This window comes from Protomyctophum parallelum (assembly GCF_964188405.1).
Source record: "Protomyctophum parallelum genome assembly, chromosome: 18".
NCBI lineage: Eukaryota > Metazoa > Chordata > Actinopteri > Myctophiformes > Myctophidae > Protomyctophum > Protomyctophum parallelum.
In genome coordinates, this window is record NC_139716.1 from 32906023 (window position 1) to 32924108 (window position 18086).

At 44.0% G+C, this 18086-nt stretch overlaps 1 protein-coding gene across 2 annotated transcripts; it reads left to right on the plus strand.

The window, feature by feature from the left end:
* Positions 1–372: 372 nt before the first annotated feature.
* On the plus strand, positions 373–6572 carry LOC310875760 (transcription factor Sox-19a-like). Of its 2 annotated transcripts, XM_083789104.1 has the most exons (3): positions 373–1492; positions 1737–1793; positions 5688–6572. In XM_083789104.1, exons 1-3 carry the CDS (start codon positions 789–791, stop codon positions 5953–5955), a joined length of 1029 nt encoding a protein of 342 aa, XP_083645230.1. In that variant the 5' UTR covers positions 373–788; the 3' UTR covers positions 5956–6572. The 2 variants fall into 2 exon arrangements, with proteins under 2 accessions (XP_083645230.1, XP_083645231.1); XM_083789105.1 differs by lacking the exon at positions 1737–1793.
* Positions 6573–18086: the final 11514 nt, after the last annotated feature.

Sequence of the window (18086 nt, forward strand, 5' to 3'; positions counted from 1 at the left end):
ATTATTACACTATAGCCTACTAGCCTAATCATATGCCTAAATATCATAAAAATCATAAAATAAATAGTATACGGGCCCAATTTCACGCGAGATCATTATGGCAGAAACCACTTCAAGGACAAAACATCAAATTAATTCTATGAAATGAAACTTTTTCTCGCCTGCTACTCACTATTTCTCTCTCTCTCTCTCTCTCTCTCTCCCTCTCCATCAACAAGTGCTCCTCTCTCTCTCTTTTCACATGCAAATTAGGGCGCGCGCGCGAACGCACAGCGGAGCCCAGCCCATCCCTGCCATGATTGGTCGGCGGCGGGCGCGAGCGCACGGAAGAAAAGAGAACAACTTTTTTTGTACACTCGCGGTTCCATTCACTCTCAACGTGGAGCTCCAACAAGTGGTTTAAACTTTAGAAGGCTCCCATCTAATGCTATGGTAGGAACTTCTGGTGACTTTTAAACTCTTTTAATTCTCCGCATCGAAGCCATCGAACTCCCTTAAAGTTTAAACGCAGAGAACTCGTTGAATCCGATCATTCTAGTTGGCATCATCGTCTTGTTGGCACACACACAGGTGTCTTCCCTATAGATTTAATTAGTTGATTTGGAACAGCCGGTGGTGCTGTTCACGCTGCTCGCTCTGACGCGCACACTGCATCAGGGATAAACACCTGGCCACGAAGTCGCCAGCCAGGTAAACCAGGGCGACTTTTAAAGGCTTTAATAATTCCTTTTTTGTTTTTACGTGGCTTTATCCCGTTTTAAATAAATAAATAAACGTCCGGCGTACAAATGAACATGTACAGCATGATGGAGCACGAGCTGAAGCCCAGCACGGGCCAGCCGCCGCAGCACCACCAGAGCCAGCAGGGCATGTCGCCGGTCACCGGCATGGGCGGCGGGCCGGGCATCCACTCCTCGCACCCGGGCTCCAAGACCTCCGCGTCCTGCGCCAGTGGCGGCGTGGTGGTGGACCCCATGGACAAGGTGAAGCGGCCCATGAACGCCTTCATGGTGTGGTCGCGCGGCCAGCGGCGCAAGATGGCCCAGGAGAACCCCAAGATGCACAACTCCGAGATCAGCAAGCGGCTGGGCGCCGAGTGGAAGCTGCTCACCGACGCCGAGAAGCGGCCGTTCATCGACGAGGCCAAGCGGCTGCGCGCCGTGCACATGAAGGAGTACCCGGACTACAAGTACAAGCCCCGGCGCAAGACCAAGCCGCTGCTCAAGAAGGACACTCACCTGGGCGGCAACAAGTACCCGCTGTCCGCCGGCAATTTGCTGGCGGCCGCGGCGGCCCAGGGCGGCGTCCACGGACCCCAGGGCGGCAGCCCCCGCATGGAGAGCTACGGCTGGGGCCCCGCCGCGGGGGGCTACGCCATGCAGGGCGACGCACTGGGCTACACGCAGCAGCTGCACCGCTACGACCTGTCGGCCCTCCAGTACCCCCCTGCCATGACGGCGCAGTCCTACATGAACGGAGCCAACTCGTACAGGTGAGAACCAACTGTGATAACATTGTCCTTAACCTTAACCACATTTTTAGTTCTTGTTTGAGTGCAACTAAAGGGTGTTTGGGGTCCCAGTGTTATTTTTTTTAACCTAAAATTCACTTTATTTATCTATTTGAGTGCACGGGTGTTGTTATTTTGGGTCCCAGTGTTCGATTTAATTATTTTAACTCAAAATACAGTTCTTAATTTATACACAATTTGTCTTTGCAAACCAATCTGACTGTAGATCTGATCTGAGTGCATCTCAACCTGAACCCACGGCCGTCCAGCTAGCCTACTACATGTGAGTGATACACAGAAAATGTGACGGAAAGTAGCCGATCTACAAGCTCACAACTAGGCAATATTGCATCAAGACTGACTCACTAGTCACTGTGTGAACTTGCAGACCGGCTATTTTCGCTAAATTGTAATGAGTGAGCACTGAGCACATTTATTCTTTTGGCCAACCCTTTCTGAAATTAGGCCTCTCTTGGATGGATGCTGGCACTTTGTCATTTTGTCAAGTAAAAGAAAAGTAAAGTGCTGTGCAAATAGCGCTGTTATATTTCCCAGGCCTGGGTGTGTGTGTGCTAACATTCCTGGGTGGTGTTGCCAATTTAGTTATTTCAGAACTGGTCATTATATGCGGCAAGAAAATGTTTGATTTCAGGTTATACAGGTGTAGCCAGTTTGCGTAATAATGTCATCTTGTGTAGCCTACATTTTGAATAATCTTCTCTGAATTTTAATAGACTAAAATATGAACTTGAGGGATAATACTAACTTATAGGCCTAACTTTTCGAATTGGCATTTTAATTTTTCTTGCAGGGAAAAGGGGAAAACCCTTTCTTCCCAAAATCATGTCACCCCCTTTGACATAAATTATAAACATGTCTAGTGGACAGTAGCTAAAGGAAACTATTTTCAGCCTACTGCTTGCAACAGGCTCTACTTTCTATTATAAAGTTATTTTTGTGAAGTTGGGCTGTATTTTTTTGGCCCAAAATATATGCATCCAGTACCGGTATATTTAAAGTCATCAGACCTTTGTAAAATTCTGTGGAGGTTGCCCTTCATTTGATTAATTTGTCAACTTTCTCTAAAGAATAATTAATATTTGGTTGTCAATCCGATAATTTTCTCAGTGTTTGTCACCAAATTGGATTTCCTTTTAGTTGTCATTCTTGAATGTCAATTTAATTCGATTTTCCTTCATTCTAAAATGCAATACAGTTGGTAATGGCTTTAAGATCACGTATGCATGTATAATATTATTAAATAATAGGCCTATATTTAACATTATTGATTACAGATACCAATAGTCATTTGTGATATAAAACGGACGTCAATAATATATACCCCCTACTAATGATGCCACATTTGAACTCTTAACTTAAATTATTTTTTTGGTAATCATCAAAAGTGATTATTGGTCTCCTCAGTGGACTTGTTGAGGGTACGAGTGAGGAGGGTTGCTTCTATGAGCATTGGTTCTATTCCTGCACAGGGCAACTTGGTGTGTGGTCCCCCTCCTACCCAGAATGCCTTGCTACGCTTCAGTGAAAAGTTTCTTTTCAGGACTGAATGACGTCACACGGTCAACGGGGACAGGGGTCTCCTCCATGCAAAAATGTTAACTTGTGACAAATGTAAAGTTTATGCTCAATGTATCAAATAGTCTTGTCTTTTCAAATGATGTTTAGTCTTTTTGACAAAATCATTAAGCTGAGACAAACGTGATTAAGAAGTAGTGTATGTTTGGGTTGTTCCAAGTTATGCTGGTACAAGTCATACTTGTTTGGGCTTGTCCCCTGGTGTTGTCCCAAGCTGATGCCACATGTAAAGCAACAGATTCCACCATGATGGATGGATAGATATCGCCTGAGTGCTTCTCCAAGCTCCGGACGTCCCGAATAGACTTGAGCCTTGTTGGATGAGAATCGGGCTCATTTAAGAACCCTGTGTGTTTGTGGGGTGGGGGGAGGTTAATAATATAACTAGAGGTTCACAGCAAATTGAAGGAACTAGGTTATTAAATAACACAAAATGAACCACTTGAACCCTACCTAGTTGACTGAGGTCCCCCAGGGATCTGTACCAGACCTTTTTTTTCTTCTTTTTCCTAGTCTACACTAAACATTTCTTAAAATGGCAGATCTAGAAGCTCACAGCATGTCCTGTTGCAAGCACCGTGAGCTTGTAGATCTGAGTGGGGAAATCTAGAGTTCATGTGGTTTAGGAACTAAGGTAGTAAACAACGCAAAATTCAAGTAGTTCTTCTTTGTCCACAATGCCGTCAGAACATTCTCCAGCCCTGGCGGGGCCCCAGAGCCACAGGTTTAGAAACTACGGCATTAAAGGGAACCATGCTTCAAGTAGGCCTACCACTTACACAAAAAAAACCACGCTTGTATGTCGAGCGGAAAAACATAACCATGATGCACGCTATAGTGATTCTTGGCTCAGCTCTAAGTTGTTTTGCAAAAAAGAAAAAACCCCAGCTCAAAAGTCAAATCTTTTCACTTGCTGTCTAAACACGCTTAAGTAAATAAATCCCAAATCCCGAGCTATCTGTGCGTTTTAGACGGCGTTGAAAAGACGAGGTGTCTTGCCACGGTGGGAAAAACAGCAGGTCTGCAGGTGGCGGTGTAAAGTGGGCCAGCGCTGATCCCAAGATCAGTCAAATATGCAACGGGGCTCGATCTCCCTGATCCCCCTCCCTTTGTGTGTCTGAGCACGCAGGTGTATACTGCTCTCATTATGATTAATCTGTGTTTTCTGGTTGGGAACTGACTGACTGCACCGACCACACTCTGCTCAAACACTGACTCACCGAGGCAGGCAGTGAGGAGGGGGGTTTAACTGGAGTAAAAGTAGCAATACCACAACGTAGAAATACTCTTAATACTTCCAAAAAACCTTTTTGAGTTGAAAGTAATGTTTAAACTTCTTTTTTTTTTTATGTCATCTGTAAGCTCACAATGTATTGGATTGTGACACGTGAGCTTGTATATCAGCTATTTTGAATAGGATAGCATGGGCCTTATTTAGTTTATGTATGTTGTATTGAAAAACGCACTAAAGCTGTCAAATAATCAATTCTAAGTATAGAAAAATGGAAATATTAAAGTGCAGTTTTTACACCTCAATTGTACTGAAATACAGTACTTTTGAGTAAATGTACTTTGTTACTTTCCACCACTGCTCACCAGCCTGCGGCTTTCCTGTGCGTTTGTGTGAAGCAGAGAGAAAGAGGGAGAGTAGTTGGCACGCTTCAGTCAGGAAGGCACGCTCATGCAGAATTGGGCTCTTCCGTTCCTGGGCAAGCCCCAACTTCCTTCCACTGAGGAACGGTTGCGGTTTACTTGTTGGGATTGTCTCGAACACGGTCGGGAACAATGTTTATTTTGTGTTGGCTCAAGGCAAGGAGTTACTTTAAAATAAAAGGGTGTTTCTGTATTGTAAAAGAAAGGAAATGTGACATTTTAAACAAAAGAACAATTTCTGTGTTCAACTAAACAATGAGACAAATTGATTAATGAATCCTTGTATTTAACATTCCCTTATCAATTTGAAGTTTGACACTGTTTGGTCCTCTGTAAAAGTTATAGAACACAATTAATGCACATGCATTATTTAGGCTACCGCCAACCTTATGTCGGAATATATCACATACTGTATATCTAGTCCATGGCATCAAAGGTCTTCTAAAGTTGTCTGGGTCTAGGCTAGTCTTGGTTTCTCATCCGTAACTTCAGTGCTGATCTCAATAACTGCTTCCCTGTATCTGCACTTAACTACAGTATCCAGAATTCAACATGAATTCCAATATGCTCAAACACAAATACCCTTTCATTACTTGCGGTTTAAGCATTCTAATGGTCAGAGCCACTGTCATGGCAATCCAATAATGTCCTTTCACCATGGCATGTATTGGGCTCCATGGTAAAAATCCAGATTTAACTCACGGTGTACACTTGGCTTATCCTGGGTGTCGTATTTTGTTTTTCAGTGGTTTAGAAGTGTTCTATCAAGTCGTGTTTATTAAATCGTGTTACTTTACTTAAACCAACTTGTCATATCTTTATAGGCGAAAATTGCCAATTTACAAGTTTACAGATTGGCAATTTTTTAAGTCTTAAAACTTTTGTTCTCGTGTGTTTATATAATCTAAAACTTTCTCTTTTCCAACAGTCCCATGTCCTACAGCAGCCCCCAGCAGCCCAGCCCAGTCGCCATGTCCATGGTCAAGCCGGAGCCGGTGTCCCACTCCCACTCTCCTCCCGCGGGCACGCCCAGCCACCACAGAGGGCCCATGCAGGGCGACATTAGGGACATGAGGGACATGATCAGCATGTACATCCCCGGAGGAGACGCCGGGGACCCCACAGGCGCGCAGCGCGGCTACACCAGCGTCCAGCAGCACTACCTCAGCGGGACCGTCCCACTCACGCACATCTGATGAGGAGGACATCACTGGGAACGATGGGAATGAAGACTGGACTGTGTGGTTCCGTTTGTGTACGGGACGAGGGGAGGGAGCGGATAAGGGACAGTCCCCACTGAGGCACATTTTTTGGGGGGGGGGACAGCTTTTGTGACACTAGACTGAAGGCTGTGTGGATGCGTGAGAAATGTAAGGATGTACAAACATACATGTATACACACGTGTGCTTGTGCGCTGAGCATAAGATCCATGACGAGCACACACGCCTTGTGGTATTACAAGCAGCGGCTTTTCTTTTCTTTTAAATAAAAGGCTATTTTTCTACCTCTTCATGTTTATGTAAGACTTAACTTCCAGCCCGCTAGACAGACGCAGAGATACACACACACACACGCATCCAGCAGAAAGTCTTCGCCTGCCTATATGGACATTCCTGCATGAAGGACTTCTGTACATAGTTAGTGACTTTGTTTTCGTGTACAGATGTTGTCATTTTGTCTTTTATATTTGTGGACTCGCTCCTATTCACAACAAACGCCCGTCGACGACGATGCCTCGTGTCGGCACTTATGACATGGCCGAGTCCTCCAACTGTTATCTCTGTCTACGGTCGCACCTAGTCATCCCTAAAACCCCCCCCCCCCTCGTGACGCTGAGGTCCTTGTCAGCGGTGTTGGATAACGGGCGGGCACACACGCTGACGAGATGTCCGGTTACTATAGTCTGTCTTTGCCCTATAGTTTTGTGAGGTCGGGGAGAGCTACGGGGTGCCACTCATCTCGAGTGGCAGCTTCATCGGTACCCCCGAAGTCCTGGCACGCCCCAGCAGAGGCACCCTACAGCAGTGGTGGATCTCAAACCTTTTTTAATTTCAAGGACCTCTCCCCCACCTCTTCAGTTTGGTGTGCATTATAGGGCCGCCGGTAACTCGGGAGGGTGTACGAAATGGAACCAAAGTGGACTTTCGGGGTCCAATTCGGTTCCATTCATACACTCTCCGAGTTACAGACTTGCGAAAGGGTCCATTTGGTTTGTCACTATAGCAATAATTTTAGCCCCACTTTGAGAACCACTAGCCCTGAAGCACACGCAAAAAAATACTCTTTATGCGAAGCAGGTCAACCGGTTCAAATCTCCGGGCCCGTGACATGCAAATCACGTGACCCTCCAGGATTCCGGTGGTCCGATGTTTGGGCCAGATGAGTTTGGGGGGGGTGGTGTACGGCGGGTGGTCTCCTTCCAAGAGCTCAATAGCAGCTGCTCATTACACAGTAAAGTCCTCTGGTGTTTAATTCAACTCCGAAGGTGTACAAATGGGACAAAATGGACCCCCTCAAACTTATAGAAACCCATATAGGATCTATTTTTTTTTAACAGACGTCCATTTGGTCCCATGTGAAACCTGAATATTGTCAAAAGGTTTTGCATGTTGAGAAGCCTCCATGGTTTCATCTAATTCTGTGGGTCAACTTCTCACCAACTTCTCACTCCTATTTTGGAGTTTAATGAACGCAAAGGATTTTACTGTTTTGCTCGCTATAGTTGGATGAAAAGAGAAACTTTAATGACAAATATATATTTTTTTTACAAGTTTGAACTCTGTGCCTTGGGGGTGGGGTGAGGCCTCTTTTGGTTGACTAAAGTGCTATTTTATATTATAGTATATTTTTGTGATTCTAAAGAACTCTTCTGTTGGAGAACATGGTAGTGGAGAGAAACTGTTGGACAATCGCCACTGAATCCAATGGGAAAACTGATAGGATCCTAACTGTTCTAGTGGTTGTCAAAGTGCGTTTGCAATTGGATCCTTACATGTCTGTAACTCAAGAGTGCACAAATGGAACCGAATGGACCCTTGGGGGTCCATCCAGTTCCATTTGTGGGAGGATAGCATAGGATAATATTTTAATTTGAGAATGTTCTGATATTCACTAGCGTGCACCATTTTAGAAGTTGCTATAGATAAACTGGTACTCTGACATGATGCTGATCTTTTCTGCTGCCGCTGTGACTTTTAAAATGTTGCAGCACAATTTTAGTCTACTATAGGTTGAATCTGTTTGTGTTAATGTGTAAAAATGTTCTTTTTGTTGTTTTTTTGTTGTTGTCCCAGCTGGCAGCACCCCCAAGTTGCTCTTCATTTTAATTCTATACTGTTCCCTGCACGAAAGCAGGTGTTTGTTTTATGGTTTGAATCCTTTGATTAACACAATAAAAACATTTGTATTCAATGCTGCATTCCTGACGTTAAATGGTGTTTTTTTTTGTTTTTTTTACTTCAAAACGGCAGACAAAGTTTAGAATTGTCATGTTTTCCTCTGAACACAATTGATTGATTTGAACAATGTGTACCTTTTTTTTTGTTTTTTTGTTTTTAGGACATCCATTTGGTTTCAAGCCATTTCATTTGACCACAAATGAAGGGGAATGCATATCAAATTGTCAGATTTAAATAAAAATCAAAACTAGTTTTGATTTAATCGGATCAGTTGGTTTTCAAATTAAGTGTTTCATTATCTCCAGCTTCATTTATGCTCTGTACGGCTGATCTACAAGCTCACGTGAGCCCACGACAAAATATAAAATGGGGCGTCAAAAAGTCCAGTTTAACAGTCGCTGCTATAGTTGAAATGGGGAACTTAATTTGTATATTTTTGGATAAACGAACACTTGTTTGAGAATATGTTGGCATGTGGAACATGTTTTAAAAATGTTAAATATTCTCTGGACTGTTCCTTGGGACGGTTCCAAATATTCTCACTTGGGATGGTTCCTTTTTCTTTTATAGTTGTGTGCAATCCACCACTAACCAGAACTTGGATTCCTTTTGTGGGGAGGGGGGGGGGGATTTTTTTTAGTCACCTGATATTTGTGAAAGCCCTGCAGTCTTTCATAATTATAATCAGTTATCAGAAAAAAATGACTCAAGTGTTTACATTGCAATCCAAGTGCTTTGAAAAAATAACTTTTTTTTTTTTTACTTTTAGAATGTTAATACTTGTTTGTATAAACATTGTAAGCTGTGGAGCTCACAGCGTTTGTGTAAATAGCTGTATGAAATTCCTTTAGGCTCTTATACTAAGAGTCTTAATCCTTTTTTTTTATTAAAAAAACTGTCATTTTCTTATGATGTGAATGACGAACAAAATATTAATAAAAAAGCAAAAACAATGAAAACTTGTATTTGTGATTAAATTCTTTATGTAACGCCTGGGATTCGAACTCCGGTCTCCCGCGTGAAAGACATGAGTTCTGAGCCACTCACTACATTTAGGCCTACAAGGCAACCCACTCATGTTGGAGTAAGCCTGTTTTTAAGTATAGAGACATTATTTATATAGTGGAAGATCATAATATTCTTTATTATAGAGTACAAAAGAATAGCCTACAGGTCAGGCTATTTTCCCAGGGGGCACTCACGTTCCTTTTAATGAATGGACATCAATGGCCATAGATTTTAAATAATGGACAGATTAGCAGAGAAGTCGATTCAACCTAATAAATGGGCTTTTTGAGTCCCAGTCACTTGGTTTTCCATGCTATATTATAGGCCTGCTGACATGCGCTGTGGTCCCTTGAGTTGATGATAATCAAAGCAGAGATAAGTGATATATAGTAGCCTATTAGTAAAATCACTTAATTTATCCTTTTGTAACCCAATAATCGACACTTATATAAGGGTCTATTTGGTTACATTTGTAGAGAGGGAGTTGCATTAAATGAACATTTGTGGTTTTGTAAGCTGCAGTTTTCCCCACATTGCAATTGTGTGACACGCACGTACGTAAAATTTAATTGTTTTGACACTTCTTGCTTGGGCAATATGTTTTCTCACGCCAATTTAAAGCTCCTCTGAATTGCATTGTTAAATTAACATGTGTGTAGAGATAGTAGGCCTATAGTAGCCTAATTTTCCCCCTTCTTTTTTTGGTTGCATTGCTGCTCAGCTGTTTTTGAATTATTCAACCAACCAGCCAACCGCGTCCAAAAAAACGATTAGAGAATTATTTAACAATCCCCCAAACGAAGCAGTTATTATAACGTCTCGCAGCGTTCTCCACAGGTGCTTTCTGGTGGTGGTGTGTCTGTGTGTGTGTGTGTGTGGGGGGGGGGGGGGGGGGGGGGGGTTGAGTTGGGAAGGGGGTCGTGACTCGTAAGGCTACTTAAAATAAAACTCTGGAGGGAGGGAGCGATGGAGGGAACACAATTTTTTTTTTTTTTTTTTTGCGGAGGAGAGAAGGGAACATGGGTGTCCTGTCCAAACTAACCTAACCAACCTATACCCGGGGCCGGGTGTGTGTGTGTGTGTGTGTGTGTGTGTGTGTGTGTGTGTGTGTGTGTGTGGGGGGGGGGGTGATGAAGGGGAGGGAGTCCCGCAGAATGATTTAAGGGTCGATCATTTACTTTCTTCTAGCTCTCCCCCCCCCCCCCCCCCCCCCCACACACTTTAAAATTCACTTTCTCTTTCCACTCCCCTCCTTAACCCCCCCCCCCCCCTCCCCTCAGAGAGAGAGAGAGAGAGAGAGAGAGAGAGAGAGAGAGAGAGAAAGCGGGTGGCTTGGCCCGTCCGTAATTGGCCGTTTCGGAGGCACATTGTCCGTGCCTTTTGAGCTCGCAGGTGCACACAGTAAAGCCGCGGAGCTCCCGGGGCCGCCTCCCCCATACCCCCCCACACCCCCCACCCCTCCGCGTCCATTGTTCCCATTCTCTGGCTCCCCCGCGGAGCAGAAAATTAGCGTTGCTTCGTCTTCCCTTCTTCCGCAGTGAGCTCCAGGGCTTAACCCTTTCACCGACCACCGCCATTCTCATGGAAATGCCCGTGGGGGAGCCCCGCGCACCGGCTAATCGGCCGGGGAGAGGAGGAGGGGATCTGGGGATGGGATGGGATGAGACTGAGAGAGAGAGAGAGAGAGAGAGAGAGAGAGAGAGAGGGGGGGGGGGGGGGGGGGGGAGGGATGCGATGGATGGATTGTAGGGACTATGGGGCAGTGGTTCTCAACCAGTGGTCCGGGACCACGTTGGTCCACGGACCACTGGTTGAGAACCACTGCTGGTCCTTGAGGGGGGTTCGAGGTGGTCCCCATGGCTAAGTGATGGAGAGTTGGTAACCAAATGATGGACTCTTACAGATCTTTAACTCTTAATGCGTGACATGAAACCAAATGGTTTCATTTTACGCTCTCAAGAGTTAAATCATTGTTAAATATATGCATTACTTAATTTACAAGAAGTCTACACAATTAGAGAATGTAGGATTGTTATTTTGAGTAACGTGATCCATCCTAATGGTATAGGCTATAGCAGCAGTGGGCGTGGATTTCTGGACCCACTGAAAAATCGACCATTCATTTTTCCCATAGATCGATTTACAAAAGTCTTTATATTGATTATTTTAAGCCATCCAGGATCCTGGTGAGTCATGACCATAAATCCTTTGATTCTGTGAAAAATGAAATTTATAAATATATAATTAAATATTCAATCATTATTTTTTTCTTCACAGAATCAAATGTTTTATGGCCATGATTCACCAGGATCCTGGCTTGATTCTATATAGGCTTAAATAATTGATATTTGATAGCCAATTAAATAAATCTCTGGGAAAAATGAATTGGAGAGTTTTCAGTGGGTCCAGAAAAGCCACAGGCCTAAAGTCTATACCAACATCAAATGGAATTGTGGACAACATTTTATATATTCTAAAATATTATATGTTTTGGGTCTGAGAGGCTAAAGTAAATCTTATCAACTGGTGGTCTGTGGCTCAAATGCTGAATAAATAATGGACCTTGATATGAAAAGGGATGAAAACTGTACTGAGACTGAGATGACTGGATGGGAGCTACAGAGGAAAGATGAGTATAGGCCTACCAGAATTAAGGGGGGGGGGGTGTACATGCAGGCAGGGTTGGGGGGTTGCTTTAGTGTGTGCGTGTGTGTGTGTGTTTGGGGGGGGCACTCATCCCTTCCCCAACGTAAGGTTGGGGGCGAGCTCTCGTATCCTCAGAGAGGATCATTGTGGTACAGAGGCTATTTAGCTGTCGCCTCCACTGTTGGCACAACATTGTATTTGTCCAGTAACAATTTGTATTTATTTACAAATGTGATTGCTTATAGTCATACGTTTTACATGTAGACTAGCACTATATGCATCCAATGCATGTCTGTCTGTCTATATCTATCTATCTATCTATCTATCTATCTATCTATCTATCTATCTGTCTGTCTGTCTGTCTGTCTGTCTGTCTGTCTGTGATGATACTTTATTGTCAGACTAAAAAAGTATCATCTGAACTTTTTCTTGCATTGATGATTTGAATGCACAGGACCAAAATGGAAACAAGCCCCTATGGGGCTTTGTATGTGATCATTTTATCAGCATCATTGTACAATCGTATACCCACTGCACGATTCAGCAAACTGTTAATAAAGTATTCAACCAAAAATAACCAAAAATAAGCAGTATATGGAAATTAAGACAACAATTGAGACCACGCTTCTTTCGCAATTAGATTACGGCGTCATTAATAATTCCATCAACTCCAGTTTAATCACGTTGTGAGTGACCGTTGTGACTTTCATAACTATATTTGTGTATGGGACCCTGCACTTAATAAGGACATCAGAATAATAAACAAGATCATAGATAAGCTTTCAACTGCTATACTTTCTGCCATGGAAACCAAAAAACTATACCGGGCCAATCACAGCATGGACGATCAGGCTATGGGTACTGGCCTCTATACCTTCGGATGGGGGGGATGGGGGGGAGGGGGGGGGTGCTAAGGTCGATGAGGGGCACTTTTGGGGGCGTTGAGGAGAGGTGGGGGGGGGGGGGGAGAGGGGGAGAGGGGAGGAAAGGGTGAGAGGAGGAGGAGGAGAGGAGAGAGGGGGGGGAGAGAAGGATTTTCTTGTGGAATACATCCCATCTCCTAGCAACGGCCAGTGAGCCTTCAACAAGTGGTTGCCATGGATTTCGGGGCTAAGTAAGTGCGTGGGAGACGCTTGCATGGCGGTGCGATGACTTTAAAGTCGTTACGAGAAGAGAAGAGAAGCCCAAAGCTAAACACAAGAGGGGCTCTGTGTGTGCGTGCGTGAGCGAGCGTGTGTGTGTGTTTGTGTGTGTGTGTGTGTGTGTGTGTGTGTGTGTGTGTGTGTGTGTGTGTGTGTGTGAATCAGGTGGTGGTCACCCACAGTTTTTTCACCCTTTTTTATGCACTAGCTGGCATTTGCTTTGCTGACACACAATTTACTCATAAACCCATTTTTTGGTGCCCCCCCCCCCCCCCCCCTTTTGATGGCACTCTAGTCTCTACGTCTTGTGGGTTAATTTACGTCAGTGAGTGGTGGTTCTTCCCGAAACAGAACGTTTAAATTTCAAGGACCCTCAGTTTGGTACGCATTACGCCACATGCAGCAGACCCTCATGAGACTGAGGGTGTACGAAATGAAAAAACAAAAACAAATCAACCCTTATCTCAGAGTTGCAGACATGTATGTCCATTTGCTTCCATTTCTACACTCTCAGAGTTACAGTCAGACCCCTATTTGGTTCCTATGACCAGTCTTGAGCTTAATTGTAGATCGGCTAGTTTCAGCATGCAACCAAGTGTCAAACCTGCCATTTCGCCGGCATCAAGGCCCGCCAAAATACATTTTTGTTGACTAAATCTACAGTTAATTTACAGTCAACTAAAATGTATTTTGCCAAAATATCTGATATTTAGTCCATTAAAACTATAGACTAAAACTAAAACATTCCAAATGATGACCACAATATGGCTAAAACTAAACAGAGTCTTATTCTTATTCAAAAGACCATGACTAAAACGAAATCAAAATGCTCTCAGAATCTACTCTGTTCCTCCTGACTATCAATAATTGATCTGCATGGGGAGCCCCTCGAGTGCCCCTGCGAGACCCCCAGGAGCCATAATATGTGCACATAGGGCGGGAATGTGGATACTGTAATGTCACTGTGTGACGGTGTGTATTTTATGGTCGGCGGCAGTTCCCAGACGTTTTAACTCCAGACCCTGAAGACATTTTTGATGTCTCGTTGTGTTGCTCCCTAAGACCCAAAATGTCTTTCTTTGCGGGGTGGGATTTCTCAGATGTTCCTTTTTCTTTAAAAAAAAGAAAGAAAAAAAAGAAAGAAAAACATTAGAAATGTATTTTCAATTTACAGAAAAAACAAAACTAAAATAATTTGAAAACAAATATATAGGAAACATAAACATATTACCGGTACTCCTAAAACACTCCTAAAACATGGTGTTACCAAAAGTTATGCAGAATGTAATTTTTCAAAATGTATTTAATCTCTAGCAGATCTACAAGCTTGTATTTACGGCTATTTTCAAATATATATATGGGCTGAAGTGGTTCATATGTTCATATCAAAAAATCACACCCGTGTGAAGTGAGTGGTTCAACTCCGTGTGGGGGTCCCGGAAGTTCCAGACCCACAGGACCACGGCCAGGGTGCCGGCCTGGTTCCGGCGAGCCGCCCTGCGTCCGAAACGGTAGAGAAATGACAGAGTTACCATGTGGGGGTCTCCGGGGGTAATAATTGCAGTGGAGTAAAAGTACAATATTTGCCTCTGTCTGTACAGGCAGTTACTTTAATTACACCATAGGTTTTCAACTGGTGGTCTGTGGACCACTGGTGGCCCATGAAGGTATTGCATGTGGTCCCTGACTACCATGCATCTGGTAGGAAAGTATTATGTAGGAAACTGAAGATTTGTATTTCATTTTATTTTATCGACCACTAGTTGAGAAACAATGCAGTAGGCTAAATGACCTGCGGTGACATATGATGACGCGTCAATGTTGTCAGTTACTGAGAAGTCGGACATCAAGACATTCCACAGAAAAGAGTTAGAATGTCAAGGGGAACTGTCCTGGATTTCCTGGTTGAGTCACCATTACAAGGAAATGTGGCCATAATCAATCAATGTGCTCGCATTCTCGCTCATACACGCAAGCTCAACACAAGCTCAACATACAAGCTCAAAATGTGTCGCAGCGCGACGCGTTTTGAGCTTGTAGATCTGCTATTTCTGTTACGATATGCAATGTGCCCTCTGGAGTGAGTGTGGAACTATTGTGGCCCTCTGGAGTGATTGTGGAACTATTGTGGCCCTCTGGAAGTTGCCCACCCTCTATCTACCCCACTGCTGGGCAGCAGTGATTTACTCATCCTGACTCATGGCCAGCTCAGCTCTCTTGTTGACTCGGGTGGATCATTTTGTGAATGAAGCCCTCCTCAGTGATTGGATGATTACACAAAACGCTACAGATAAAAGGAAACCTCCTCGCTCCTCCAGGAAGCGCTTCATAAAGGTCGCCATGGCGACGGCCCATGCGTGTTTATGTACAACACTATACCTGCTGCATTCCTCCGCAGGGCCCGAGAACCACTCCTCTACCGCACGCACGAGATAAAACAAATAATAAAAAAAATGCTGAAACAAAAAAATGCCAGGAAGAATGGAATAAAGAAAAATACATGAAATGCATAATAATAATAAAAACTAAAACTAATAGATTCACCCCGAGCGAACACATTATATTAGGATCCAGAGGCCTGCTGAAAACAAACTCTGGCACTGTGGATTACGCATTCCCAAATATGCAGACCTTTGTGCACTTCAAAGTGCTCTGTGCTGCTCTCACAACGCATTAGATAAATATAGTTATTTGGCAGACAGACTCTCTTATACACACAGACACACACCCACCTTAAGTTATTACGGTGCAGTGGGTTCACACCCTCCCATGTACTGTATGCCTGCATACACGTGCATACATGGGCAACTGGCGGCTCAGGGGCCACATGCGGCCCTCACCTTCACTTAATCAGAATACTTATATATTATTGATTTGCAAACACAAGGATTCCAATTGAAAAATAGCAACAAATAATTCAGGATTTCAATTCAAATAATAGCAAAAATAGTTGATCTACAAGCTTTTAGATCGGCTATTTTTGCTACGACAGTAATATGCAATGTGGCCCTCTGGAGTGAGTGTGGAAATATAGTGGCCCTCTCCATCATCAAAGTTGCCCACCTCTGCACACGTGCACACTGGCTGCTTCCCAGTGCCCTTGAGCAAGACTCTGAACCCCAAATTGCTCCCGATGTGCTGGTTGGTGCCTTGCATGGTTCCCTCCGCCATCGGTGTATGAATGTGTGTGTAAGTGAATGAATGTAATGCATAATCTATATGTAAAGCGCTTTGGATAAAAGTGCTATATACTGTAAATGCACCATTCATCACCACACATTATTTACTATATTTGTAAAAGACACCATTTTAGAACAGCAATCTGATGAATATGACAATGTTGTTGCCATTTCTAACCCTAAACCTGGTGCTAGACACAAGCATGCAACTAGAACACCAACTAACCAGAAACCTAACCTCTAAATACCTAATCCTAAAACGCAATCTCTAACAATCTTTTTGTAACCACGAAACAATAATAACTTATCTTGTGGGGAAAAGGGGATTTGTTCACAAGGTCTACTTCTTATATTGTACTACAAGTGTGGCTATATAGTTTCATTGTGACATAGCTCTGTTTACATAGCTGTATCCCCCGCCTACATTTCTTTTCCTTTTTTTTTTTGGTTTGTAAATTAAATTCAAAGCTTCAAAGGCCTGACCACTGGCCTAGCGGTCCAGGCACCTAGGCTCTAATGTAGCCTGACAGCGCGTGGCGGGTTCGAGTCCAGTTCCACTGTTCCAGACTGCCTTCATTTGCTGCGTGTCTCCCCCCGTCATCACCCTCTCTCCATCTTCACTTAATAACTATGAAATGAAAATCTGTGCACATGACTTGAATTTGATCCATTGACTTTTCTGATGATACCACTCTCATACACTGTGTTCTCTCGAGTCTATCGAACCCGATAACCGCATCTAGTCCATGGCTGGAATTATTATTGGAATTCCATTATGATAGACGTCGGATGCTCCAAATTACACTATTCATTCTCCGAATAAACCTAATCAGTGTATGAGAGTGGTTACCATCCTCAGAAAGGTCAATGGATCAAATTCAAGTCATGTACACATAAATAAATCTTTAAAATAAGCTCCTTTGAACAGAATTCACGTACACACTCACACTGACACAGCACAGGAACAGCCAAGGAAAGAAAAAAAGACATCAACAGGTATGTGCATTGTGACTGATTAGCTGTAGCGCGGCCCCTCCCATCCCATGCATGCTAGCGCTCCAGGTCGTTGACAGAGGAGAGGTGCTGCAGCAGCCAGGCTGCACCGCGCCGCGCCTATCGCCGTGTTTGCACACGGCCAGGTGAAGCCGCCCGCTGGGTGGGTGTCTGCTTTCTTGGCAGCTAGCCGCCACGGTTGGATGCCGTGTCACGCCGCACTCACTCGGATCCTCTGCATTTTTGGACTCACGCTCACTCACTCACTCACTCACTCACTCACTCCCTGCCGCAGAGCCGAGCTATAGAGGCCCTGCTGCTGTCACGCAATGGACTGGGTGTGTGTGTGTGTGTGTGTGTGTGTGTGTGTGTGTGTGAGGGGGTGGATGGAAAGAGAGAGAGAGAGAGAGAGAGAGAGAGAGAGAGAGAGAGAGAGAGAGAGAGAGAGAGAGAGAGAGAGAGAGAGAGAGAGAGAGAGAGAGAGAGAGAGAGAGAGAGAGAGAGAGAGAGAGAGAGAGAGAGAGAGAGAGAGAGAGAGAGAGGAGGAGGAGGAGGGGGGGGGGGGGGTAAGGAGTACTTAAAAGTTGTAATAACCTGCTGTGAAAATACTCCCTTACAAATAAAGGTCCTGCATTCAAAGCACACGCCACATTAGGCCTACATGAAACAGAGTTTAGTGGGTTCCACTTGCTCCTTAAGTAAGGGCATTTCTTATTGGTTAGTGGGCGGCACCTCATTGAGTAACACAGGTGTCCACGTTAGAGCAAGTGTCGGTCTAAATGAGATATGCCCAATTATAAGGTAAGCTGTACGTTCCTCAGCACACACTATGTTTTCAACAAGAGTCTGTATGTTTTACTGTGTGATACCGTGAGGAACACTGGTTGTTCTAAACATGCTAAATGCACCTATAAGTGCTGAAGTAGTGATGCTTTGTGCATGTTTTAAATTAGTCATCTT

Bases quoted from the DNA above. Each gene is read 5' to 3' on its own strand.
- LOC310875760 (XM_083789104.1), top strand. From the start codon at position 789: ATGAACATGTACAGCATGATGGAGCACGAGCTGAAGCCCAGCACGGGC. The intron at 1,493-1,736 runs GTGAGAACCAAC...ATCTGACTGTAG, and splicing joins AACGGAGCCAACTCGTACAG to ATCTGATCTGAGTGCATCTC. The intron at 1,794-5,687 runs GTGAGTGATACA...CTTTTCCAACAG, and splicing joins GTCCAGCTAGCCTACTACAT to TCCCATGTCCTACAGCAGCC.